This window comes from Cottoperca gobio, chromosome 7 (assembly GCF_900634415.1).
Source record: "Cottoperca gobio chromosome 7, fCotGob3.1, whole genome shotgun sequence".
NCBI lineage: Eukaryota > Metazoa > Chordata > Actinopteri > Perciformes > Bovichtidae > Cottoperca > Cottoperca gobio.
In genome coordinates this window covers 14814984-14842763 of record NC_041361.1, presented here as the reverse complement: position 1 = coordinate 14842763, position 27780 = coordinate 14814984, and the positions used below count along the sequence as shown (strand labels likewise).

General features: G+C 42.0%; 3 protein-coding genes across 7 annotated transcripts in view; 2 read left to right on the top strand and 1 right to left on the bottom strand.

Moving 5' to 3' along the window:
* LOC115010548 (piezo-type mechanosensitive ion channel component 2) overlaps positions 1–18422 on the top strand; it is a 30748-nt gene extending 12326 nt beyond the window's left edge. The window contains 30 exon segments of the mRNA XM_029435170.1: positions 947–1190; positions 1279–1375; positions 2172–2331; positions 4112–4201; positions 4358–4446; positions 4993–5058; positions 5298–5410; positions 5587–5707; positions 6362–6442; positions 6589–6608; positions 6610–6756; positions 7737–7936; positions 8053–8214; positions 8616–8939; positions 9078–9336; positions 9954–10142; positions 10253–10414; positions 10416–10461; positions 11281–11413; positions 11516–11663; positions 11745–11959; positions 12446–12604; positions 12786–12933; positions 13255–13443; positions 14321–14413; positions 14916–15085; positions 15731–15847; positions 16069–16148; positions 16323–16548; positions 17324–18422. Of these exon segments, the coding sequence (XP_029291030.1) occupies positions 947–1190; positions 1279–1375; positions 2172–2331; positions 4112–4201; positions 4358–4446; positions 4993–5058; positions 5298–5410; positions 5587–5707; positions 6362–6442; positions 6589–6608; positions 6610–6756; positions 7737–7936; positions 8053–8214; positions 8616–8939; positions 9078–9336; positions 9954–10142; positions 10253–10414; positions 10416–10461; positions 11281–11413; positions 11516–11663; positions 11745–11959; positions 12446–12604; positions 12786–12933; positions 13255–13443; positions 14321–14413; positions 14916–15085; positions 15731–15847; positions 16069–16148; positions 16323–16548; positions 17324–17579 (4504 nt within the window). The 3' untranslated portion in view covers positions 17580–18422.
* A 9-nt stretch (positions 18423–18431) lies between these two features.
* Positions 18432–20433, bottom strand: atp5f1e (ATP synthase F1 subunit epsilon). Its single transcript, XM_029435177.1, has 3 exons — positions 20323–20433; positions 19819–19943; positions 18432–18597 (listed from the first exon to the last, which is right to left on the bottom strand). Coding segments are annotated over exons 1-3 (159 nt in total). The 5' UTR covers positions 20355–20433; the 3' UTR covers positions 18432–18595.
* A 342-nt stretch (positions 20434–20775) lies between these two features.
* LOC115010549 (PRELI domain containing protein 3B-like) lies at positions 20776–25683 on the top strand. 5 transcript variants are annotated; one of them, XM_029435172.1, is made up of 6 exons: positions 20776–20966; positions 22047–22215; positions 22511–22600; positions 23156–23226; positions 23422–23524; positions 23637–25683. In XM_029435172.1, exons 1-6 carry the CDS (start codon positions 20935–20937, stop codon positions 23751–23753), a joined length of 582 nt encoding a protein of 193 aa, XP_029291032.1. In that variant the 5' UTR covers positions 20776–20934; the 3' UTR covers positions 23754–25683. The 5 variants fall into 5 exon arrangements, with proteins under 5 accessions (XP_029291032.1, XP_029291035.1, XP_029291034.1 ...); XM_029435175.1 differs by lacking the exon at positions 20776–20966 and adding an exon at positions 21062–21080; XM_029435174.1 differs by lacking the exon at positions 20776–20966 and adding an exon at positions 21067–21084.
* The last annotated feature ends 2097 nt before the right edge of the window (positions 25684–27780 follow it).

Genomic DNA, 27780 nt, shown 5'->3' with positions numbered 1-27780 from the left:
CTCTCCCTGGACGTCCTCACCCTCAGAGTCTAAGTTTATAGACCCGAGATAAGAACAGGAAACTAAATTAATCTCTTCAAACAGCTTCCTGCACTGGAGGTTAAACTGCAGGTGGAGAATATTTTGTGTCCATCGCGCTGGTTTGTGGTCATTTAAGGAGCATTAAGGAGTCGAGTTAGATCATTAATTTATGTGTGTTTTCAAACTCCTGAAAGCTGTTCTGGTAAACTGAAACTGCTGGATAAGCACTTACGGACGTCTCCCGTTATTTCACTTTCTGCTGCGAGCCTTCAGCAGATTTATTAACAATTCAAAGACGCTGTGTTGCTTCATTGGCTGATGAAGTTGCCGTCTGAGTCGTTGATTGTATTTTTGATGTGAATAGATCATCCATCAACATGTAGTCTCGGTCTCATAGATAAATGGGCTTACTGTAATAATGAATGAACAACAATCATGATAATGCTGAATGTCTTTATTTGTAATAAGTCAATGACTGGAAATGAATCAACCGTTTTGATAATCTATTATTTAAATGTAATTTATATCACTTAGGTACCTTTTTGAAACTTGCTAAGGGAATTGTTGTTCTTTTTTTCCAGTAAAAAAATAAAATAAAATATTTCATATTGACTTTAATATATAATCGATTAATCAAGAAACATTTACAGATCAATCAAAAACAAAGAATTAGCATGTAGCCTGTTACAACAATAAAATCAACAATCATTCACACACGTGGGAAATAAATAGTTTTGGAAATTCACTTTCTTGGACGAGAAGATTGACATCACTCTCAGAAAGCTATATATAGTAACTATACTATAGTATTTACAAAAATCTCTGGTGCTCATATATTTCTCACAGTTATGCAAGAAATCTTTTCATCTGTTCTGGCAGCATGTTTTTCTTTTGATGCTTCTCTTTCTCTCTGTCTGCTCCTCAGGTGCTACCTCGACATGGCGAAGGTTTTTGTTTTCAGCTATTTCTTCTGGCTGGTGCTGTGCCTCATCTTCATCACCGGCACCACGCGGATCAACATCTTCTGTCTGGGCTACCTGGTGGCCTGTTTCTACTTCATGTTGTTTGGAGGCAGCGTGTTGATGCAGCCCGTCAGATACATCCTGCGACTGTGGGACTGGCTCATCGGATACACCTGCTTTGTGATCGCCATGAAGAACCTGCTGTCTGTGAGTTACCACACAGTGTTTTTAAACACGGCTTTTAAACTAAATTATAGAATCTTATAGAAGCCATTCCTGTGTTTTTTGTGAACAGCTCGGGTCTTGTGCCTACCTGGACAGCCTGTTGAAGAACTGCTGCTGGTTAATTCAGGCCTTCAGCATGTTCTGCACCATCAATGGCTACGACGTCCGTAAGTGTCCGTTACAGATGATGATAAACGACATCTTAAATCTCAGCACATTCTTGTGTTTGTACTGTATAGTACGCAGGTGTTACCACATTTGGTTGATAGTAATATTAAAAATAAAGAGTTAATGTTAGACTAAAGTTAGAGTTGTAGTCTGTAGAGGATGCAGAAAACAGAACTGAGAAATGACTCAGCACCATTTGATATTCCTTAATAGTCTTTTGAGGAGAAAGGTAACACCTGCACACTTAAGCCATACCACGAAAGTTAAATAATTACAATGTTCGTTAGAATGCTTGATAAATGAAACCAAACCCAAAATCCAGCTGATAAAACATAAAAAAAAACAAATTGACAACTAACAATTCAAAAAAGTATATTGAGAAAGTACATTAGAAAAAGTAATACAAAAGCCATACTTCTAATACTTCAGACTCATCATCCCATATACAAGAATCCACTACTTTCAAACTGATTGTATTACGTTAGAGGAAAAAGAGAAGAAATGTTGAATACATCTACAGAAACAACCCTCCTAAAAGAGTTAGCTTCATCAAATCACAAAAAGGAAAAAAGACACACTACTTATAAGATTGTTTCTCATATTTATAAATGTGTATGTCAGAGTCTAGAAACATCTCGATGTATAAAGGGAGAGCCTTCATGATACAGCCAACTCTTTTATTTGAGAGAAAATGTTTGAAATCTTGATTCAGACGTCTGGAGAGTAAAAGTATAAAAACTTCAATACTTTTGTCAAATTATTCAGAGTATAACGTATTTCTCTCCGTCCCGTCAGCCGCTACTGACGATGGGTGTGAGCTGCCGGAGGGGGAGGCCGGCATCGTCTGGGATGCGATCTGCTTCACTGTCCTCCTGGCACAGAGGAGGGTCTTCCTCAGCTACTACTTCCTCTACGTGGTGTCTGACCTCAAGTCCTCTAAGATATTAGCCTCCAGGTCTGTTCTCCTAACATACTGTGAAGCAGCAGCGAGTGCACTTTACAGTTAAGTTAACACATGACAACGAGGGGTAAAGGTTTGAAAAATTAAAATAACTTTGTCTCTCTCCACCTCTCTCTACCTCTCTCCTCCTCTCCTCCTCCCTCTCTCCCTCTCTCTACCTCTCTCCTCCTCTCTCCACCTCTCTCCTCCTCTCTCCTACTCTCTCCTACCTCTCTCCTACCTCTCTCCACCTCTCTCCTACTCTCTCCTACTCGCTCTCTAACCTCTCTCCTCCTCTCTCCACCTCTCTCCACCTCTCTCCACCTCTCTCCTCCTCTCTCCTCTCTCCACCTCTCTCCACCTCTCTCCACCTCTCTCCACCTCTCCTCCTCTCTCCACCTCTCTCCTCCTCTCTCCACCTCTCTCCTACCTCTCTCCTCCTCTCTCCACCTCGCCTCCTCTCTCCACCTCTCCACCTCTCTCCCCCTCTCCACCTCTCCACCTCTCTCCTCCTCTCTCCACCTCTCCACCCTCTCTCCACCTCTCCTCCTCTCTCCACCTCTCTCCACCTCTCCACCTCTCGCTCCACCTCTCTCCTCTCTCTCCTCCTCTCTCTCACCTCTCTCCCTCTCTCCACCTCTCTCCTCCTCTCTTCCACCTCTCTCCTCCTCTCTCCACCTCTCTCCACCTCTCTCCTCCTCTCTCCACCTCTCTCTACCTCTCTATACCTCTCTCCACCTCTCTCCACCTCTCTCCTACTCTCTCTACCTCTCTCCTCCTCTCTCTCCTACTCTCTCCTCCTCTCTCCTCCTCTCCCCTCTCTCCCCTCTCTCCCCCTCTCTCCACCTCTCTCCTCCTCTCTCTCCCTCTCTCCACCTCTCTCCTACCTCTCTCCCCGCCCCTCTCTCCACCTCTCCACCTCTCTCCACCTCTCCACCTCTCCACCTCTCTCCCACCTCTCCTCCTCTCTCCACCTCTCTCCACCTCTCCACCTCTCTCCACCTCTCTCCTCTCTCTCTACCGCTCTCCACCTCTCTCGCCTCACTCATCCCACCTCTCTCCCTACCTCTCTCTACTCTCTCCTACCTCTCCGCCACTCTCTCCACCTCTCTCCTCCGCTCTCTACTCTACCTCTCTCTACCTCTCTATACCTCTCTCCTCCTCTCTCCACCTCTCTCTACCTCTCTCCACCTCTCTCCTCCTCTCTCTACCTCTCTATACCTCCTCTCTCCTCCTCTCTCCACCTCTCTCTACCTCTCTCTACCTCTCTCCTCCTCTCTCCACCTCTCTCTACCTCTCTCTACCTCTCTCCTCCTCTCTCCTCCTCTCTCTACCTCTCTCTACCTCTCTCCACCTCTCTCCTCCTCTCTCCACCTCTCTCTACCTCTCTCTACCTCTCTCTACCTCTCTCCACCTCTCTCCTCCTCTCTCCTCCTCTCTCTACCTCTCTATACCTCTCTCCTCCTCTCTCCACCTCTCTCTACCGCTTACCTCTCTCTACCTCTCATTCCACCTCTTCTCCTCCTCTCTGCCTCCTCTCTCGATAACCTCTTCTCCTCCTCTGCTCCACCCTCGCTCACCACCACGCTCTAATCTAACCTCCTCTACCTCTCGCCTCCTCTCTCGCGCCACCTCTCTCTACTAACCTCTCTATACCTCTCTCCTCCTCTCTCCACCTCTCTCCACCTCTCTCTACCTCTCTCTACCTCTCTCCTCCTCTCTCCTCCTCTCTCCTCCTCTCTCTACCTCTTTTCTCCTCTCTCCTCCTCTCTCTACCTCTCTCTACCTCTCTCAGGGGCGCTGAGCTGTTTGAGGCCAGAGTGAAGAAGGAGGTAGCAGCCAGACTGGAGGAGGAGAAGAAATCTGTGCAGACGCTGAAGAAGCAGTAAGACACATTAAACACATTAAACAGCATAGTGTCAGTTTAAAGTACATTTACAACAACAGCTGTTCTCACTTCTAAATGAATGAATAAATGGACCCAGTTTCAATGACAAACCACATCATTCACCATTGTATCCTTTCCACCTTCTTCCTGCAGGATGGAGAAGATCAAATCCAAACAGAAGAGCAAGCCTGCAGCAGCAGACACACCTGCTCTTCCTGCTGTTCAGGAGCAGGAGACACTGAGTAACTAAAGTTCATTTATTCTCTGTTGTTACTGTTGATAAACCAGCAAAGCATACACACAGACACATTTCTAAAAAGTGTCTTTGTTGTGACAGGAAAGATCTTTTCAGAAAATACAAAAATGTGCTTGTTTTCTGTCGATATAAATTTGAGCTAAATTCAGACACATAATTGGTTTTATGATGAAAGATAATCAACATGGAGTGTTTTATAATAGAGCTGTATGATATTGGACATTATTCTCATTTTCATTGAAAAATATATTTTAAAAGATCATGGTGTGATTTGTTTGCGAGGATCGGAACCAAAATAAAGATTGCCCGGGGCTGCAGCACCACAACACTTGATTCAGAATTAAGTACACATGTTTTGCATTTAACACATATTGCTTTTTTGGATACTGCACTATTATGATCCCGATAGAATTCTGATTAATTGTTCAGCTCTATTTTATAATGCACTTTTCACTTAGATCTGTACTTGTTTAAGTGTTTACTTTAGGAAACAAATATCTGCACTAACTAAAACATTTGATCTGTTTTCCAGGTGACGATGAGAAGGCAAAGAGAGATGCTGGGAAATGGTGGAAGCCTTGGGTGTCTCAGCCTGGAGGTGAGCAGCAACATTACACAGCCTAAACACTGCTCAGTGCTCAGAGCTCTGCACGTTCTCAGCTTTTCTTCTCAAAGTCCTCCTTCTTGTCAGAGATGTTTCTGACCCGGGTTATCTTATGAAACAGTAGATACAGACACTGAGCCGCTGTACTGGAGCAGCTTTGGATCCGATGCCTTTCTCAAAAACTCAACAGTTTGCATAGTGATGCAGTTTTGACACTGCTCTGTTTTATGCAGTGGAAAACAACTGTGGCTACCACCTGTTTGAGAGTGACAGCGAGGAGGAAGAGGAGGAAGTTACAGAGAAAAATGAAGAGCAACCACCACCAAAGAAGAAATCTGCTTTCCAGGTGAGAGCCAGAAAAACGACGAATGATGACGAATGAAAACGATACATTTGAATTCATTCCACAAATGTTTTCCATATGCTTAATGGTCGTTCTTGAAAAGTGTACACTGAAATAGTTGTTGCTGTGTTGTATCATCATTAGTGGAGAGTTGTATTTGCTTTCTTTGATAATCCCAGTTGGCCTACGACGCCTGGGTCAACAGCTCTAAATCGGCTCTGAAGGACCTGAAGAAGGAGAAGAAACAAATAAAGAAGGAAGAGAAGAAGAGAGCAAAGAGAGAGCTGCAGAGACAGCAAGGTGAGAGAGCAACATGTGGTGTCTACGTAACAGCGTCCAATCCTCCTGTCGTCTTTAATAATCGAATAATTATATCAGTGTTTGAATTCAGAGGTCAGAGTGGCTTCTATGAACAAAAGCTTGTTTCATGCTGTTTGTTATATGAGATGGTTTTAGAGACTATTGTGAGACTGGAAGGTCCCAGGTTTGATAGATGGTCATTAACATCTAAAGGTTTGCCCTCTGCGGAGCATGAATATGCTTGGAAAATGTAAAGGCATCCGACTAAAAGATACAGTATCTTGTTTCCAAGGTTTCTCCTGCCCTAATGGAAAGGGCCATTAATTAAAATGTTGCTTTATTCTATCCATCAGATTTGAATATTTCTCGTGTAAAGGGGACATTATGGGCCCTGAGGAAAGGTCAGGGCTGAGCTTGAATAGTAAAAAGAAATGTGGCCTTTCCTACCCACTTCTCCTTGACCTCGTCATTAGGACAGATACTTACAGATACAAAAAAGGATATTCGATCGCAGCCCAGGTCTGGACAGATTTATTTTTGGTACCTTGGTGTTCACAGATATTCTGTCCTGATCGTGGAGCGAGAGGAGAGTTCAGGAGGTCACCAGAATCCCGAATTTGACAGCAATCTGACAATAAATCTTCTTTGTTCCAGGCATTGATAGAGCGGACTCTAGTGAGGATGAACTGGATGAAAGCACTTTGGAGGAAGAGGAAGAGGCAGAGGAGGAGAAAGGTAAACAAACATGCGATTCTAGCACAAGTAAACTTCTGAGTGAAAGGAATGTTGTTTGTAACTGAACGACTTTCTATTTGCTGTAATAAGCATACAAGAGCAGGGAAAACCTTTTATCTACCAACACATTCACACTCTGCTCACAGAAAACATCCTGCAGCGCGTCAGTCAACACCTTGAAGTTCAGCATTGTGTTCGTTAAGTCTCTTCTTGACGACCTGACGGAGTGCCTGAACTCGTTCTGTAAAGAAAGCCTCGACATTTCCAAGGTGCTGCGCTTCGAGCGCGCGTTACTCAGTCAACAGAAAAATAAGGTGAGAGGAGAGGATGTGGAGCTGATGGGGTTTAAGCCTCAAGACGAGCCACAAAAACAGGTTTAATCTTTAAAAATAGGCACAAACAACTTCAACCCAAGAGTAACATCTTTGTCTTATTATGAATTTTATGGATTTTTAGTGACAAACTGAAGCTAATAAGTAAATAATGTGTGAAAAGTTACAGTACTGCACACAGTAAGTGTGTTTTCCTGTTTCATTCTGATGAATAACTATAAATATTCAGTTAGTTACAGAATGTGAAAATAACCATGTGCAATGAAAATCTGAGATATTTCACTTCTACTTGAAAAATCAAACATTTACCCATGTTTAAAAAAAATGTCTGTCTGTCTGTCTGTCTGTCTGTATCTCTGTCTGTCTGTCTGTATCTCTGTCTGTCTGTCTGTATCTCTGTCTGTCTGTCTGTATCTCTGTCTGTCTGTCTGTCTGTCTGTCTGTCTGTCTGTCTGTATCTCTGTCTGTCTGTCTGTCTGTCTGTATCTCTGTCTGTCTGTCTGTCTGTCTGTATCTCTGTCTGTCTGTCTGTCTGTCTGTCTGTCTGTCTGTCTCTCTGTCTGTCTGTCTGTCTGTCTGTCTGTCTGTATCTCTGTCTGTCTGTCTGTCTGTCTGTATCTCTGTCTGTCTGTATCTCTGTCTGTCTGTCTGTCTGTCTGTCTGTCTGTCTGTATCTCTGTCTGTCTGTCAAAATCATTTTTTAATATTTAGTTTATTCATTTAATTGATCAATTATTGAACCTGATCATTACTCAGTTCTGTCGATCAGTCCTCTGCTCAGCTGTGCTGAGAAAAAAAAACATCATTCACAGCAGACATTTTGGCTCGTTAAAGCGGGAAAAGCGCAGGTGTTGCTAATAACATCACTGATGTTATTATGTTATACTGATAAACAAACGTATGGTTCAGTATCCCACGCTATGTTTTGGGTCGGCTACACCCCCCCCTCTCTCTCTCTGCAGGGTAAAGAGGTGAACCAGGAGAGTGTGAAGCAGTTTTATGAAAACTGGATATCCCGTCAGAACACGCTTTCATCTCAAGACGACCTAGATGACTTCCTGCCTCCCCCCTCCTCCCCGCCCGACGTCCCCTCCTCACACCACGCCTATGCCAAGCTGAAGAACCAAGCCTCCAAAGTGTCCTGGGGCAGCAGTGTTTCCAGGTACTGGACATATTTACCTCTCTCACGTTTTTATTCTCTTTCCTGCTTCGACTGTGTTTCCTCTAATGTGTGCGAAAATGAATAGCCTTCTTACCGCTCGCTCTGCTCACCTTCAGCTGTATGACAGACGAGACGATGCTCGGCTCCCGGCAGCCGACCCAGGAGGAGCTGGACGAGCCTCCCGCCGTGTTGCCTGCTGCTGACCAGCTCAGACGGAGGCTCCTGAAAACAGCCAACATCGACCTGACCACCTTTGAGACTGTTGAACTTTCACCAAGGTGAGGCACAAATCTTTGGTTACGGACAGTTTTTAAAAACAGGTTTATTTTTCTGCTCATTTTTGCGTTCCTTATTTTTTATTGTTTGTTTTTCTCCTTAAGTTCAGGATCGAGTTCTGTTGTCTAACTCTGTGGCTTCCTGACCTTTCCTCTCCAGATTTCATGAAGTGTGTGCAAATAAAAAATATTAATAATACTTTTTGCTGGCAAGTGTGCTTTACTTTACTGATTGTGCACCTCTCCCTCGCGTTTCATGATACATGTAAGTAATTATATTGTACATATGTAAATGAGATGCAAATGATTTGTCTATGGTAAATCTGGACTTCCCTCAACTCTTTAAAACTTTGCATAACCATCTCTCCATCTGATTGTTGAAGTTGTCCCTGTCTCTATCCTAGCTCTGAAGATGGCGCCCCTCAAAAGATAGATCCCAAACAAGAAGAGGATGAGGAGGAGGAAGCGGAGGCTGAGACGAAACGTGAGCGAGAACAAGAAGCGACGGAGGAAGAGGAACGGCAAGAGGAAGACCATGAGGTGGAGATGGAAGAGCTTAATGAAGAAGCGCGGCAGAGAGAAGAAGATGAATGCGCTGATTACCCAGAATGCACCTCACTGTGCTTCAGGGAGAGTGACAGAGAGAAAAGCCTCGACCTCCCAGGATCTCCTGTACCTCTGAGTCAGGAAACGAGGAACCTCACAGCCAGTGAGCTGCTGCTTAACAAGTCAGTACACAAATAACCTTTTGGTTGAAAGCATTTTTTATCTTTTGCAAGAGAGAGACAAGCTGCTGCCCAACATTATTATTATTAATATGATTATTATTTCTGTCTTTTCTTCCCTTCCCTGCATCCTGTCTGTAGTATGTTTGAGCATGACGAGATCTCAGAGTCCGATAAGTTTTTTGTGAAGTTGCCGAGGCCGCTGAAGCTGCTGTTCGCCCTCTATAACACCATGGTGTCCAAGTCGGAGATGCTCTGCTACTTTGTCATCATCCTCAACCACATCGTGACAGCGTCGTTCCTCTCCCTCATCCTGCCCATTCTCATCTTCCTCTGGGCCATGCTGTCTGTGCCCCGGCCCACCAAACGCTTCTGGATGACCGCCATAATCTACACAGAGGTGGGTTATTACAGCGCCGTGTGGTGTGTTCGACATCATCTTCAATCATTCTCATCTTTAATAATCATTTTAGAACAAACAGACAGTTTTATTTATAAAGCACAGGTAGGTTCAAGGTGCTGTACACACACATTAAAAAAAACAATACAATACCGAGTTAGAACTAATTAATTCAAAGTTAAAAAATGACTCAATTCACAACGTTTGACTGGTACTGTATAAAAACAGATATGACCGTAACGTTTTCTGGCTTTATGAGCTCTTATGACGCCAAGGGTCTTCTAAAACATGGTGACATTGATGAAATGTATGTGAAGTTCATATAATAGTGGTGGATGGTCCTCAGTAGGAAGGTAGTATGGCTAATGTGGTCCGAATTCACTGATTTTACACATGAAGGTCTGTTACAGGTCTTTGGGAGAACTACTGCACAAGTGTAGAAGAAAGCCTTTAGTGGCTCCAGAGACAGCGTGACAGAGTGAAGTCTGAGAAATTACAGAAAAGTACAGAAAAAAGAACATCAATTAGTTTTGGAGAAAACATTATCTAGTTTATCATTTGCTATGAATTGTTTAAGCTGATGTATGATCCAGAACTCTCTTCTCTGTTGCGCTCAGCTGACTGTTGTGGTGAAGTACTTCTTCCAGTTTGGTTTCTTCCCCTGGACCACTTCTGCCTACCGAGGCATCAACGCAGACCGGCCCTTCGCTCTGCCCAACATCATCGGGGTGGAGAAGAAAGATGGCTACGTCCTCTTCGACCTCATTCAGCTGCTCGCTCTGTTCTTCCACCGCTCTATTCTCAAGGTAATGCTCCCACCCGCCTGCTGCCGTACGTCCTGTACCGGAGCAGAAGCATTGTTGCCATGCAGCTCGTTTTGCATGTTAAAGTTATTTTTGTGTCCATGACTGCGTAGTGCCACGGGCTGTGGGACAACAAAGAGGTTGAGATGCCTGATTTTTTCAAGAAGATGAAGAAGAAGGTGGACAAGAAGAAGATGATGGGAGGAGATAAGACGGGCAGCAAAGAGAAAACTCAACGCCGGCTGAAGTTCCTCCCTTTGCAGGCCTCCACCTCCATCCCTGTTCTGCAGAGGAAGGAGAGGCGACTCAGCAGAATCTGATGGTGAATATTCAGAAAAGATTGAGATACTTTGATCCAAATCTGACCAGTTGGTCTGAGGTCTGAGGGTCGCTGTGAGAACCTTTCCTTAACTTTTATTTCCACCATAAGACGCCTCTGTGCCCTCGGATTCACAGATTTCACTGGGTTCCGTACGTTTAATATGATCTTACCTTTGTGCCATTTTATCTGCTGGATCATTATTTCCATTAATATCTAAAGGGAACTGATAATGAGTCTGTGATACAAGGACAGCAGCCTACATTTAGTGACCTGATTGTATTTTTAGGCATTTATATCAATTTAATAGGGTACTGTAATCTTCCTAGAGGGAGTCATATCCCATCATGCAGTGTAGTCACTTTCACGTTTATAGTGATTTTATTTCCATATAGCACATTTTGCTTTCTATATATATTGATTTGGGACTCTCTTTATGTTTGGCACACTGCTGATATATTTATTGATTCATTCATTTCCTACTTAATAATTTACATGTTTATTGTTTTATTGAATAGTCTTCCTGTTCTCAGTGGTGGAACAAGAAGCCAGATCCTTTATTTACATAAAAGTAGCAATACTTAATATACAGAAAATATTGCTAAGTATTCATATTAAGAGAATACTCCATTAGCAGTTTAAACATTTTATTTAAGTAAACATATGCACAGATTGTAAATCCGAGGGCATGTTTTAAAAATCCTTTTGCACGGATTTACAGTTAGTTTTCTACCATGTGACCAAAGAGGGGCTCCGTAGTGTGACGTTAATCACCATTTATGACTAACATTTCTTCATTTCACGTTCCTTTTTTTACTTGAGAAGGGAAGCCCAAGAAGCAGCAAAGGAACAAGAAGAGAGGGCAGAGAAACAAGGTTCCACTGACCAGGAAGCAGAGGATCAGACAGCTGATCAAAGAGAGGATGCTGCAGGCCAAAGCTGCCATCATAGAAGTGTGCGTTAAGATAAACCTCCACACATTTTAACCGTCTCACATGTAGAGTTTGTGCTTGGAGAAAAATGTGTTTTGACGCTCTATGTTCTGTTTCTTCTACAGCGCCCTTCACATTTACTTACCCATAAGACAGTTTTTCTATGACATCATCCACCCAGACTACAGTCCTGTGTGTGACGTCTACGCGGTCATGTTTGTCATCGAAGTAGTGAACTTCATCGTCACTATATATGGATACTCGGCTTTTGGGGTCAGATGCCCAACAATATTCACACCTTCAGTGCATGTTATGTGCAGTACGACACAATCATGCTGATCTTTGTCTCTCTAGAAATATTCTGCAGGGGCCGACATCTCAGAGTCTCTGTCGGAGGATCAGGTTCCAGAGGCCTTCCTGGTCATGCTGCTCATGCAGTTCGGCACCATGATAGTGGACCGGGCCCTCTACCTGAAGAAGTCCCTGCTGGGAAAGTGTGTTTTCCAGGTGGTGCTGGTGTTCGGCATACACTTCTGGATGTTCTTCATCCTCCCCGGGGTCACAGAGAGGTCATCAACGGAGTTTTTATTATTCTCCTCATTCCTCACTATGACTAACATTTCATTACCTGTTAATTGTGTTTAAAATACAAACTTAATCTGAGTTATCTGCTCTCTGTTGGGTCTTGAACTGCAGAAATATCTTTATCTTTGGTCACAGAACAAGAAAACAAAGTCTTTTACTCTACAGGCTTTATAAACACCTGTGTGATAGAAAAGATAACAAATAAAATCATTTCCAAGAGTAAGTGGAGGGGCAGTTTTTTTTTCACAGAACATTATGACATTATCTTTGTTATCTTTTATTTAATTTCAGTATAGTAAATAACTTAAATGAAAAATGTTACCTTGAAGAATTAACCCACACCTACTGATCTCTAATGCCAGTTATTCAAGACTTAATAAAAAGAAAACAATTTGTTTGTTGAACTTGAAAATGAAAAAGATCTTATATGTTATCTTCTTCTCTCATCGTGTCTTTTTTTCGCTCCACAGGAGGTTCAACAGGAACTGTATTGCTCAGCTCTGGTACTTTGTGAAGTGTATCTACTTCGGCCTGTCTGCCTACCAGATCAAATGTGGCTACCCAAACCGCATCCTGGGCAACTTCCTCACCAAGAACTTCAACTACCTGAACCTCTTCCTCTTCCAAGGGTGAGACATTTAATTAATACAAATAACTCCATTAACAGCATCAGTTATTGTAACTTTACTGAATTAAGACACATTTTCTACACTCTCAACACTTGTGGTCAACACTTGAGAGTGTTTGTTTTTATGGTGGTGATATACTTTCCTTCATTTCCCTGATAAATCCTCTCATCTCCTCCTCCAGCTTCCGTTTGGTTCCCTTCCTGACAGAGTTGAGGGCGGTGATGGACTGGGTCTGGACCGACACCACTCTGTCTCTCTCCAGTTGGATTTGTGTTGAAGACATCTATGCAAACATATTCATCCTCAAGTGCTGGAGGGAGTCCGAGAAAGTAAATAACAGCTATAGTGCTGCTCGCTGTACTATTACTACAGTACCACACACTCAAAGTTATATTTAAATGATAAGAAAAGGTGTATTAAGTACGTAATTCTCCGCCTTGAGGTTTAAAATGACATTAAGATGTGTCTCTTCAGGGATGTATCTTCTAAAATAAGAGGAGGTATCAACTAAGTACATTTAAATGTTTGACTGCTGGTCAAAATATGCAATTTGAAAGCATCGATCTGATAAATTGTGACCAACATTTGTCTTTTTAAAATGTATAATTTATAAGCTGAAGACTTTAGTAATGTAATTGTTACTCGTCCAGAAATACCCCCACACTCCAGGGCAGAAGAAGAAGAAGGTGGTGAAATACGGGATGGGAGGATTCATCATCTTCGCTCTCATCAGTATCATCTGGTTCCCGCTCCTCTTCATGTCACTGGTCCAGTCAGCAGCCGGAGTGACCAACCAGCCGGTGGAAGTCTCCATCCAGCTCAGCATCGCGGGATACGAGGTCAGGATGGAAACGAGGACAGTAAACTGTGTGCACGCTTCTCAACTTTTAGTGTTTGAGTGCTTGTATTCTAAAACACTGAAGCTAGCTGGCTGCTCATATTCATCGAGGGATTCTTGCTAAAGGTGAAACAGCAAAGTCACTTTTTGCTTGAAGTGCTACAGTAAAGAAATGCAGGTCTCCATCATTTACACTAAGAGTCCACAGCCATGCTTGTGGCTCATTCGGCTTTACTGTTTTGAGCTAAATGCTAACAATAACGATTAACATGGTCACCATCGTTGTTTAGCATGTTAGCATGCTAACCTTTGTTAATTAGCTTGTTAAGTACAGCTAAGGGTGATGGGAAAGTGTTGGACAAAGACGATGGCGCTAGATGAACACTCAGAGGATTATCTAAAGGGAACTAGAACGTGTGTTCCAAATGATCGTTTAATGATCATCCATCCAATAGTTGTTACATTACACTCCACACCACAAATGTCAACCTCATGTTGGCGCTAGAGAATAAGTAAGGATCACCTAAGTTACTAGGATGCATCCTCTGGGGACAATGAATGTCTGTAGAAAACTGCATGGCAATCCATCCTGAAGTTCTGAGGATATTTCAGTCTGGACCAAAGGAGCAGACCGACAGACGTTGCTGAAGACAGCCACTGCCCTGCAGTACCACAAGGTTTATACAGTGATTACGTTTTTACCTCTAACTGTGCAGGTCAGGTGATTGTCACTGTCCATCTCAAGTGTGTGTGTGTGTTTGTGCTGTGTGTGTGTGTGTGTGTGTGTGTGTGTGTGTGTGTGTGTGTGTGTGTGTGTGTGTGTGTGTGTGTGTGTGTGTGTGTTTTACTCATGAGTGTGTCGGATTGTGTTTCCACAGCCTCTCTTCACTATGAGCGCCCAGGAGCAGAATTTGGTTCCGTACACACAATCTGGATTCAACCGACTCACCAAAGTCTACGCAACGCATCCGGTAAGATTTTACTGTAAACACCAAACTCAGAAATGAGACGATATTTATTGGAACAGTGCAGGTTCTTAGAGTGTCTTAGAGTGTCTTTTTGTCTAAATATGGGTTTTAATTATATTTGAAATGCAAATGTTTGTATTTGTCTCTCTTTATGACAGGGTAACATAACTGCTCGTGTTAAACACATCATGATGATTGTGTTGCGACACCAGGAAGCTCAAGTGTTTTCAATATTAGTATTCAGTATTTTAATGTCAGGCTGCAGTTTGTTGATACTAAAGAAGGGATTGTTTTGGGGCCTCCTGGTGGACAAATGGTTAAGATGCAAAGACAAGGTTATTTGTGAAGCACCTTTCAACATCAAGGCAATTCAAGACACACAAGACGTAACAAGCATTGAGAAAAGAAACTCAGGGAAATATGAAAAGAGAAATGAGGATTTCATTAATTTCAGCACATTTATTGAAATAACTGCGGAACTCTAATCCACTTCTCTCTCTCCCAGTCCGCCATGCAGTTCATAATGAACTACGGGGCAGACGACATTATTGTCGCTAAGATCAAGAGTGACGCCAGTCTGCTGTGGAGCATCAGCCCGGCCAGTCGAGCGGCCATGATACAAGAGCTCAGCAACTCCACTCATGTATACATGACCTTACGCTGGACGCTGCTCAGGTCAGTGTGTGTGTGTCTGCTTGTGCTGTGTGTGTGTGTGTGTGTGTGTGTGTGTGTGTGTGTGTGTGTGTGTGTGTGTGTGTGTGTGTGTGTCTGCTTGTGCTGTGTGTGTGTGTGTGTGTGTTTCATAGTGCAATGCAGATCCAGTGGGCTGGTATACGTCATTGTCAAATGCTTGTGAGCAATATGAGCGTGCACTGGCTCGAAATACATTCCTTGGTATGCACAAGCACTGATAAATGATTATTTTTCTGAAATGTGAAGCTTTAATAAATGGTATTACTTTCTGTTTCACAAGTGGGGTTTGTTTCTACTTATTCTGCTCTGTATTTTGGTCAGTTTGTGAGCCCTTCATTGTTTGACATATAGAAGAAATAATTCAACTCATTAAGATACAGACTCATGCATCTGTGCATTACATGCCTGTCCATTTATATAATGTTATATTAGGGGATTCAGAAATGTATTAAGTTTAATTTGACTATAAAGAGAGACGCTTCTTTTTACTTTGTTCATTCTTCATGTCGATTTCTTCATTAAACTGTTCAGCAACTACATTCGGCTGCATTTTGCTCAGATGCACATAACACTGGATGAACTTTGGCACATGTGTCACTTAACGCTGCTCTTCTCCTTCCTTCTCAGGAATGCGTCCATTTCCATGGTTGTGGAGACGGTGGGAGAACACACTGTGAAGTTTGAGGACAACGCCTTGAGGGAAGGGATAGTGCACATGCTCAAAGGCAACAGCAGCAAACCTGTGTGAGTTACCACACAACCAGACAGTTTTCATTACATACTAAAGATGTTAATGTAAGAGAATTAAATCAAATGAAATCAAACAAACATGAACTCTAACAATGCTTTAGTAAGCATGGCACTACATGAGCTGAAATACTGTATGTCCCTTTATGTGCAACAGTGCTAAATATTTTCTCCACTTGAGCTCAAAAGGTGTTAAACTATGTTATTCTGTCCTTTAGGTTCATTAACTCTCTGCTGCCGAAGTTCCTCAGGGGTCCCAAAGGACCAGAGTCCAAAATGGCGACCAGGATGAAAGTAGGCGAGTTACAGTTTATTGCTCATTGACCATACTGCAGATTCTTCTTTTATAAATTATAACTGCATTGTACTTATAATATCGAAAGGCATCCATCTTGGATAAGGATCAGCTGACCCGAGGGATCTCTTGTTTAAAACATGCAGTTTGATTTAACTGCGGCATGTCTTCCCTCAGGACACTCGGACCGCCCAGAACTGCAGGCGCACTCTTTCTTCAGACCCATGTCAGTGAAGCTTCAGCAGGTCAGCGCAGGCTCAGAGAAAGGGGCAGCCCAGTGGTGGATGGTGGAGGAGTGCTCCCCGGTTCTCGCCTTCTCCCACCACAAGTGTCACAGCATAGAGGTCGTGGTGTTCAGTGATAAAGTCAGCCCCTCCAGTCTGGGCTTTCTGGCCGGACACGGGTAGGTAACAAGACATCACACCTGCATTGTGACAGAGAAATATTGTAAAGGTACCATTAATAAACACTTAATTCAGAACTCTGCTGACAGGCTTTTCACTAGAACAAGAAGGAGAACGCATATCAGCACAGTTTAACCTGCACCAGCTCCCAGTGTCTTTTACAATTGATTTTAAAGTTATTTTACTTGCTCTTAATGGTTTGTGACTGGCCTACATTAATAGTGTTTGTTGTTTTATAATCCTTCACAGACTCTCTGATCTTCTGCTGCCATTTTTTTAAACACAAAATATCACACAAAGAAAATCTGCAGCTCAGTTTTTTCAGCTGTGCATCAAAACTATGGAATCCCCTCCCTGAGACATTTCTAAATGATAATTAACTTATTTATTCAGCATTGCCTTTAACTAACTGTTACTCGTACTTTTATCTTTTACATGATTAATTTTTCTTATGTCTTCCTTTGTTATATTTATTGTACATTATGTATTGTTCTTAGCATTCCTGTTCTTGCTATTTGCTGCGTCTCTTTTTGTTATTAATTTGATTGTCTGGTTTTATTGCGCATTATTTGCATTTGTTTGAATTTGTCTGTTTGGATGTATCCTCATTTCTTCAGAACTACACCCTTGTCTGGAAGGTGGTATATGAATAAAGTTTTTAATTATTATTATTATTAAACTCTCCAGTGGTCGCTCCCACCTCGTCAGCTGTTGTGCGCTCGCAGTTGTATGTCTCACAGACTTATCCGAACTCTCTGCTCCTCTTCACCGCAGCATCGTAGGCCTGTACATGTCAGTGGTGCTGGTCATAGGAAAGTTTGTCAGGGAGTTCTTCAACGGGATCTCCAGGTCCATCATGTTCGAGGAGTTGCCGTGTGTGGATCGGGTCCTGAAGCTCTGCACGGATATTTTCGTGGTGCGGGAAACGGGAGAGATGGAGCTGGAGGAGACGCTGTTTGAGAAACTCATCTTCCTCTACCGATCGCCGGAGACCATGATCAAGATGACCAGAGAGAAGAAAGACAGCTAGGGTTTGGGACGTGGACCAACGCCACCTTTGTGTAGACGTGTCCACACTGAACTCTCACTCAAAATGGATGTATTAGAGCAAATAACATTTGGTGCAGTAGTAGTTTTATTTTTCATTTGTGGTAAATGGAGCAGCAGGGGGCACTTGTGATAAAGTTGTAGTCAAGAACCCTGCTGAAGTGCCCTTTGAGTCCCTTTCTGATCCTGCTGCTAATCTTGACCTCTGACCTCTAGTGGAAAGAGCAGAGAATTTTTCTAAAACTGATCACTTATATATGAAAATAGATCAAACGCTTTTCATACTATAAAAAAATATTCTTACCGACACTTCCTGCTTTGATTATGTTTCAATGAAGTCATTAATTGCTGGATTCACTTGTCTGACATGTTTGTTAGCCAACAATACCTAAGAATACCCAACTTCCTAAGAAAAAGCTAAATAAGTAATTTTCTATCAGAATTCTAACGGTCATGTTACGGCACCAATTAATCTGAACTAGTTAAACAAATAAAGTGCCTGTCGGTTGTCATTTGCTATAATATATTTCCAGCCCACGAGGCAATGCATGCACTTCTAATGATTTTGGATTGAGTTAGAGTACAGTGCACATGACACCCTATCCCTCAACTTAGATTCTTACAGAATCAAGGAATTTTCAACAAACCATTGATACCACATTAGGTCAACACACATACCTCTGTAAATACCATGTTTCTGTATATGACTGTAGGCTACTGCACTGATTTATTTATACCAAAATAAACATTGTTACAGACAGAAATGCTCCAGTGTCTCGTTCTGCAGTGCTGTAAATACTATATTCACCAACAAGGCAAGAATACAAGGAACAAATGCATTTCAGATATCCATTTTAATTACAAATGTAAGGGTGAGTACAGCAAATTCATTCAGGTCAACTTGATGTCATCCATCTTTTTTTCCTTTTCCATGTAGTGCAGGACAGGACAGTGAAAGGACCTCAAAACTCAGGGGAAACTATGGACATCAGTCTCAGATCCTTTAGGGAAACAGAGTATAGAAACATTACGGAAAATTATTTTGTATCGCAAACAGAACAAGAGAGTCATTCATATAAGTGAGAGGATTAGAGTTAATCTACTTGGAGGTTAAATTAACTTTTAAATGTAATATTTCAAAGACAAAGTCTTGAAAGTCCAAATTTGTACTGAAGAGGTTCAAAAATAGCAGTAATGTGCAGAGACTTCATACACAGGGTCAGCAAGGTATTGTGCATCAGTTTAGAAAGTACAGGGAGCCTTGATCTAGAATTATTTTACCCAAGTACACTGAATGAACGACCTTGCCTTGGTCGACCGGTAACAATGTTCCAAAGACCAAAACCTCCCACTGTCCAATTATTAGTTACTTTGAAGATTAAGATTTAGCATACACAAGATGCTATGCATGTTTCCAAAAAAGACAATCCATTGTTATAGATTTAAATACTCATACATGAATGAGTTATAAATTATCTCTACCTTGATTAGAGCCAACATTACAATGATGATACATGCGTGAGTAATAATATTCCAATTTAACAACACAGACAGATGTTTGCAGAGGTCCACAGGTATGAAGGAGTTTGACAAGAGTATAAAAATTTCATTAGTTTTCAAAAAGGGCTTAAGGCAGTAGCGGTTATTAAAATATAAGCTTGAATACCCTAATGGCAATATAAACTACGGTAATTACTCTACTCTGAAATACATTTAAATAGTCCTGGTTTTATGCATTATGAGTCTTGGGTTATTCTTATGCTTTTTTAAGTTTGTAAGAGTTACTGTATAATGCATGCACTTTTTTCCAATCTCGATAACGTGTTAGTTTACACATGCATATATTAAATACTATCTGCTCAGTGTCTGGGCCCTTATTCTCAAGCTTCAAACTGTTTATCATGGTCGGATTTTACGCATCTCCATTACGTCCTATGATTGTACCGATTGTTTTTGGGATAAACTGAATTGAAGACAGCACTCCGAAAGGGACTATTCAGCTAAACAAGTACGGTCACTGCGATACTGTACTGTATATAATATAGCTGGTAACGTTTAGACTTTACCTTGTACAGCAACATTAGAAACTAAGTACTTCATCCACCACTGTCACCATTCAATGTCACAGCTCCTTGAAACAGTCAGGGGCAATGACTCATATAAGTGCCGATATGAGGAGAGTTCTTCTCCAGTGTTGGTAACTTATTATTTAATGAACTTACATGCTGCTTTTTTGGGTTTGTAGACTTTGACGTTGGATTCTACGGCCTTCAATGCCGCGGCTTTAAACTGCGGCTTCATCGCAGCCCGCACAGCGGTAGCGCAGATAGCGGAGAAGCGGATGTAGCTGCAGAGACACATACACACACACACACACACACACACACGTTAGCCGCATGCTAAAGGGCAAACAGCACTGGCAGTGAAAAACCCAACTGCTTCTTTAATAACAAATAATGACATGATAACATGCATTGGCAGAAAGCGTCACATTTTGAACAGTTATCAGATAACGTTAGCGCCATAAGTTAAACACATTGGTGGAAATGCTAGCTGAAGCTATTATACGTTAGCTATGTCGCCCTCTGAGGGACTTAATAGACGGAACAGCAACAATAACTTCATAAAAATATTCCATTCTAATCACAAATCCTTATTTACAATAATGTGGTCAACACTGACTACAAAGCTAACTCTGCAGCCATACATTTATATCTGTTTTTTACCTGAGGCCTGCCTGTCTCCAGTATGCAACCATCTTGCTTGTGTTATGGCTTCAAGGACAGTTCGGATATATGCGTGATGACGTTGTTTTGTATCGACGTCGGTCTTTTCCCCTACCCAATAAAAACAGTGTTTGATCATGATTGACAGCTTTGACGGTCACTTGTCCCGCCCCCAGACTATTTTAAATTGTTAAATGTTTGTTTTATGATTGTTCCATTAGGTCTAAAACAATATCGTCCTTATTGTATCGTTTGTTTGTAATATATTGGTTTTTCGTAATTTTTTCAGAGATGTGAAAAAGAAGATTGTGTGTAAAAAAGAGAGATAGATAAAAATATATATATTAAATATAGCACTGTATACAATAACAGTATTGCTCATCGGATATGTTTTTGTAATTGATTCTATCTCTTACCCTGAGTCTGTACTAAAGTGTTGATGAATTGTTGTGGAGGAGATGGTTGTGCATGTGAGAGCAGCACCTGTCTGCCCCACCAGGGGGAGGGTCGTCCATTAGAGGTTTCTCCTTCAGCTCCTACTTCCTTCCTCACCTCGGTCACGCTGTCATTCGGCGTCCCGGGTCCCGAGCTCTGACAGAAAAGCCTAACAAAATGAAGATCTGGGCGTCAGAGCACATTTTCAAGTGAGTCGGTTTGTGTCTGTTTAGTGACTGGTTTCCTTTCGTATGATAAGTTGTAGTTTATTCTCCAGACGGTCGCAGCTGCTAGCCTCCTTAGCTGCTAAGGTTGCTCATAAGTTGGGTAACTTAACACAAAATCCCTGCGCTAAGTTACCTAAGTGTTTGTCGTTTATGTTAGTAAATGTGACCTTCATTCGCCATTTTGTTTGACGTTCATTCAACAGATATCTGCGCTTGTTGTTCTTTGTGCATTTGAAGTAAACCTCTTTAGCTAGCGGAATGTACTTGAAGTTTAGCTGTTAGCCTTCAAGCTAACTTTGGCTATCAGATGTTGTAACGTTAACGTTTCTCAGCCGTGTGCGTCATTTTAAACTTTAAAGGTTATTGAAATGTTTCATCAGCAAGTAGCTATAAGGGTAAAAAGTCTTCTTGTGGTTTAAATGCGTCTCGTCTTTATCACAAGGACACCATCTGCCGCTGAATGTGATATTATGTACCGCGGTCATGAGCGTTACATAACGGTGTGGCTGACGGGCTGGAGAGAGCCATCAAACACACAGATCCCGCTCATGTCCGTGTGTTTCTGCTCACCAGACAACAATAGCGTTAGGTGTGTGACTGGTCCAGAAGTTTCTTGTTAAATCCATGTTGATGGATGTGATGGCGCGGAGGGGCGTTCCTCCTCCTGTCAGTCTGCCCCAGTATTTAGATGATTCCTCCATTTTGATTCCGATCATATCTCTGCACTTGATCATGTTGTTACTGCTGCTTCTTTGTATAATGAGTGACGCACATTCAGGATTATTTTAAAGTGTTTGCATTAGGTTAATCATTAAATAACCGACGTGTTTGCGTTAAGCTTTAGACAGATCTCCAAAGTGATTTGTCTGTAAGTGGCGAAAATGGGCTCAATGACACACTCGATGCGTCTGATTTCCAACATGTTGTCACATGTCTTAGCAATGCATGTTGCTTTATTGGTGGGTTTAAACCTCACCACTTTGTAGTACAATGTAAATATTCCAGAGTGTTAAATGGCCCTTAGGAACTTGCTGTTTCTAATGTTAATATTGGTTTTAACAGCCACCCATGGGAGACGGTGACCAAGGCGGCGATGCAGAAGTACCCCAACCCCATGAACCCCGGTGTGTTTGGTGTGGATGTTCTGGACCGAAGCGTGGACACAGAGGGACGGTTACACAGCACCCGCCTGCTCAGCACAGAGTGGGGGCTCCCCGGCATGGCCAAGTCTGTGAGTTGCATGATAACTACACGCTCGAGCTGCAGTGATGCTTACATTTTGAACGATGATAGACGTGTTAGAGATGATATCGTTTATCCTCAGTTTGCCGCTGTATAAAAGTCAACTGCCCAGAATTGGTTGCTGGACTCTCAAGATAAAGAAATTCAAAAACACGACTCAATAATTAAAACAGAAACTCAAGACAATAGTTTTCGTTATTGATCGGTCAGACAGATGTTTGGGGTTTTGTTCCCGTTTAATGTAAGGATTTAAACCAATCCTGAGTTGTGTCCTTTTCCTGCAGATGTTCGGGGTAACGAGAACATGCACTTATGTTCAGGAACATTCAGTGGTGGACCCCAAAGAGAAAAGCTTTGAGCTGAAATCTACAAATGTAAGTACTGCTGAGTGACATGGATCATCGTTGATGCCTAACAACACTTACAGCAGCGCGAGTGTCCGTGTTTAGTAGGACAGAAAACAAATACATAGACTCTTTATCATACGATCGATTACAGGAAGTTATTGTGTTTGTTAATACGTCTTTAAATCTGGACTTCACATGTTGTTTCTAGTGTAACTTTTATATCTCTGCAGAACAGGATTGATTTGTTGCTCAGTTGGACCCGGCACCTGATTTTCATTAAGTAGCCTTTCACATAACGGCCACAGTGGAAGACTTTTAACTTCCTGATTGTTGGTTTGGTTAATGTCATGTTAGGAGTGACACTTTGGTGAAAAGTTTATTTAGATATCAATTTACTTAAACACATATTCTTTGCAAACTCACAGGTGTAAATACTGTTCCTAATTGCTGGAGCCATCGTTAAGGTCTTTAAAGAGCGACAGGATCAGCGTCTGGGGCTTTATGAATCTGTGCTCGCAGCAGCAGCTGTAGATGATGTAAATGCTGTGTAAGATTAAGGCTTACTTTATCTTGTCCATTCAGATCTCCTTCACTAACCTGGTATCTGTGGACGAGAAGTTGACGTACAAGCCACATCCGCAGGATTCTGAAAAGTGAGCGACTCAGTTTTTCTTTTATAAATATGAAATGTATTATCAGTGTTTCATTTCTTTCTAGTTTTGTCCTGCACGTATGCTTAGACCTGAGTATGTTTCAGTTGAAGTTTAATTACTAAGAATGAGTGATGGCTTTTGTTGGTAGTTTTAATGAGAAGATTATAACAGCTGTAATCACTTTGTGGTGTTCAGGACGGTGCTGACACAGGAGGCTATGATCAGTGTGAAAGGAATCAGTCTGAGCAGCTACCTCGAGGGTCTCATGGCAAAGACCATCTCTGTCAACGCTGGAAAGGTGAAGCCGACCGAATAACCTCGCGATAACTCTTCATAATATTTCTTTTGAGAACTAATGCGCCTGTCCGTCACTACACATTAGGTTTTCTAACTCCCTCTGTCTGTCTCAGGGTCGGGAGGCGATGGAGTGGGTCATCAGAAGATTAAACACAGAAATCGAGGAGTTGGCGGCGACTGCTCGCGGTACTATACGTGCTCCAATGGCAGCAGCTGTCGCAGACAAATGATCCCGGCCTCCCCCGCTGCTTTCTCCGCCATCATGAATCGATGGACCTCTCAGACATTTCCCCTCACCTAATCTGCCAACACAGCATAATAACCACAGCCCCACTGGTCCTGCGTACGTTTTTTCGTGTGCGTTTGTCCCTCAGCAGTCTGCGGCGACAGGTTTGATACTCGCTGCAGTGGGCAGCGACGGGGAGTGTTGAGCTGATGACGGTTTAGAAAACAAAACAAACAGGGTTGAATTGGACTGCACTTGAAGCTCATAAACTTATTCTTGTGATGTTAAAGCTCTTTAAAAAAAAAAAATCACACCGTGCCTCCACATCATCTCATCGATTTCTTCTTTTCTGTCTTCCTCCCCTTCATCTTTCTCTTTTTATTGTTTTCAAATCCTTGTAAGCAAGTTGAGTACTTGCAACGACTGAAATTAAGTACTTTTTCTAATTTTTACTGACGTTTTCTGGATCGTCTTACCTTGCTTTGTACAGCAGAACAGACCAAAATATCTCAAAAACAAAAAAGCCACCATAGCAAACAGACTCAGAAAGTATAGCAGTCACTGCGTCAGCTGTCGCATCGAAGCTCCAGGCTTTTATTCTCCAGTCCTGAGTCTAGATGTTTGTCCCACCTGGACTTTCTCCCAGATGTATTTGTGCCGAGTTGCAGTGTGAACAGTTTGTAGTGAAAACTGTTGCAGCTCAGGGGACGAAGAACTCTCGTCTGACAGTCAGATCTGCGTTCAGGTTAAGTGGCCCGACAGGAAAGCCAGTTTGTGGGTGTACTTGCAAGGTGCTGTAATACTTAGGGTTTGGATTTACTTAAGTTTGTTATTCGTCAAAACCTTTAAAAGAATTGTGTGTGTCAGCATGGTGGACTTCAGATGTTCTGGTCTTGTTCTAGGTACGAGTTTCTTCACTTCAAGTCTCTCTTGCCTTCTTCTCTTACGCTGATGATGTGCTGTATAGTTATGTGTTGCAGTATAAAAATGTGCGTACACGAATGTCTAACTTATTAGCATGCGGACTTGAATGCATTTAAAAAGGCAGTAAGTTGTTAAAGTGCAGAGCTGCAAAAATGAGTATGAGCACTGATCCACATGACGCAGTGTTTTTAATATGTTGTGAATGTTCGCCAGCTTAGAAGGAGCTCTGCAGGGCTACGCTCAGGATCCCTGAGCGTGCCAACATAATATGTGAAGATTAAAATAAGTGTTCCGATTTAATACCCCAAAACACTTTAACAATCAACAAACCTACTTGGTATGCTCTTTCCATTTGTTTCCACACGGCCTATAGATGGTGTTATTTATAGTACATTTGTATTGGTGAACATTAACAAAGGTTGATTTTAAAAGCTTGTGGTGTTCTTATACATTTCCCTTCTTTATCCCACAGCGGACTCTCAGGTGCTACATAGTTTCCCTGTTTTCCTTCATATAGAGATGAAGGCGCCATAATAGCTTTGTAACTTTGTTCGTCCTTCCCTTTTCTTTAGAACTTTTAATAAGGACAGTTGGATTAAAGTTTGCATCAACGATGCGTGTTGATGGTGCTGAGCATCACAAGTCTTCTGAGATGCTCCACAGTCGATATCCTGCTCGACTTTCACGGCCTCAGTTAGTTCAGTGGATCTCTATTTATCTACAGTAGGTCAATCGGTCAGTCACACCCACTTCCAGTTCAGCTGAGCTTCTTTTTAAAAGCTTGTTCATGATTAACTAACTCCTGTCTGACTCAGCCAGTCGGTGTCCTCCAGTGTCTCGCTTCATTATTGAAATGTGACGTTTTTCTATGGGGAACATTTTAGGAACGGTGGCTGTAATTTCTATTTCTATTTTGGTGGTGTTACATTCCAAGAATGTGAACATGTAACATAATCTAAAGAGTGCAGACTGAAATGTTCTAAAATAAAGAGATGTCATTGTTTCATGAATATGGGGGTGAGTTATTTATTTTTACATTTATTTAAATGTCTCAACTTCCACTTGAACTCTTGATGTGTAACCATCTTCATCAGCAAAGAGGCATTCAGTTCAATGAGTAATATCTGACCAGAGGGTCGATTGTTATGCAATCTTTGGCTTGTGAAATAGCTTCTGGATATTCTATGGCCAGATTGGGCACCACGTTGCTCAGAGGAGTGTGGGTGCCATGATTTAGATATTTGTGTTTTAAGACCATAACCCCCGACCAAACTCTCACCTCCTTGGCTTTATTGCCTCGGAGAGTTCAGGGAGGGGGCACTGACATGACTGTCACAGCGAGTCTAATCATTCATCTGTGATAGGCAGGGTCCTTCGAGAAAATAAAAGCCCTGAGGATAGCAGCTGATGAAGTTGGACATTGTTCAATTGTTGCGTTCAAATAAAAATTAAGTAGTAGCAAGAAAGTATATAAAGTACTTTATAAAACGGACATGTCAAATCAAGCAATCTGATTGGTTCTTAGCCGTGGTATAATGAGCGTATATCACGGGTATAATTGTAGTTACTTTTCACAACAAGTCAGTATCCCTCCGCGTCTGAGAAAAAGCTACAACCGTTACAGCTGTTAAATTACGTCCGTTAAGAAAGAAACTTACAAAGCTTTACTCTGGAGGAGTGGATTGATCAGTGCCTATCTCCAGAGAAAACAGCCCCTAAAAGACGACATGCAGAGCTACGTGAAGAGCAGAGCTGTTAGTGCGAGGTGGTTGCTATGCAACAACACTATGTTTTGTACAGAAGGCAACGGAGGGACTATTTTATTTTGAACATCATTATTTAATAATAAAAATTATTTAAATTGGAGTGTGTATTTTTCTTTCATATTGCCACACTTGGTAACCGTTTTATAAAAGCAATAGCTCACTTCAGACTGTGATATATGGTCATTATATCACAGTTAAGGGGGTTGAACCACGGCCCTTAACTGTGATATAATGACCATATACCACGGCCTGTCGTGAGCTATTGCTTAAGTAGTCCACGGGTACTTGTACACCAGGGGGATACTACAGAGGCCATGGGGGTACTTAGAAAGATTGTAGAGTACCTCAACTAATTTGACCAAAATAGAAACTATCATTTAATTTTAAAAATATATCCACATATTGAGCTGTAACACACAAACGCATAAAGAAGTTATGACGGTGTGTGAAAACTAGCAAAAGCAGGCGAGCAGAGAAGTAAAAGTTATGGAAGAATAGTTAACATTTATCCAATACTTTAAGATAACTAACTAATGGAGACATTGTTGACATTAAACACCATCATAATTGTATATTGAAACTATGTCAACTTTTATATAATTAGTGTTAAATATCATCCAGTTAGTTTTTAAATTCAAATGTACCCATGGAACATGAAGGGTTGTGTCGATACAGTGGTACTTTAGTTCATCTGACAGCAGCGGTACAGTCAAAAGGTTGGGAACCCCCGCTGCAGACGTGAGCTCTCTTTAAATCTATCTCCCATTATCGCTGAACTAACACTTGACCTGCACAAAAAGCTTGCATGTGTACACCCACACTCCGGATAAAGATATTAAAACAGAATCAAACCCAGCACACTTTGCCCACCCATTTTAACAACTCCCAAGTTGAGACATGTCTGATTAAATCGGCGTCCATGTGTACGGGGAAACGTGGCGTCCACACAGCGAAAGTGAGCAGTCTGCTCCCCCATTACCGTTGAAGGAAGCTCCTATGGCGAGTGGGTGATATTAAAGTGGAGGCGGTGTGTATGCTATCGTCTCTGACAGAGTATGCAGCACAGTTGAGAGCATGCTGACCTGAAACAGTGAAGCCCAGCACTTACAATATTAACTCAAGCTCCCCTCATCTTCTTTCAAGCACTTCTGTAAGAGTCAACGGCTTTCCCCAAATGTAAGACTATTCCCCTGTGAGTTCAGGTGTCTAATGATGTCTGATCCCCTCTTGTGATTGTAAGCTGAAGGTCCGTACAAGCTGACCTCTGGCCTGTGGGAGAGCTCACACTCAAACATTTATATCTGGTGTGGAGACGTATCGCGGTCTGCAGTGACCTCTGCT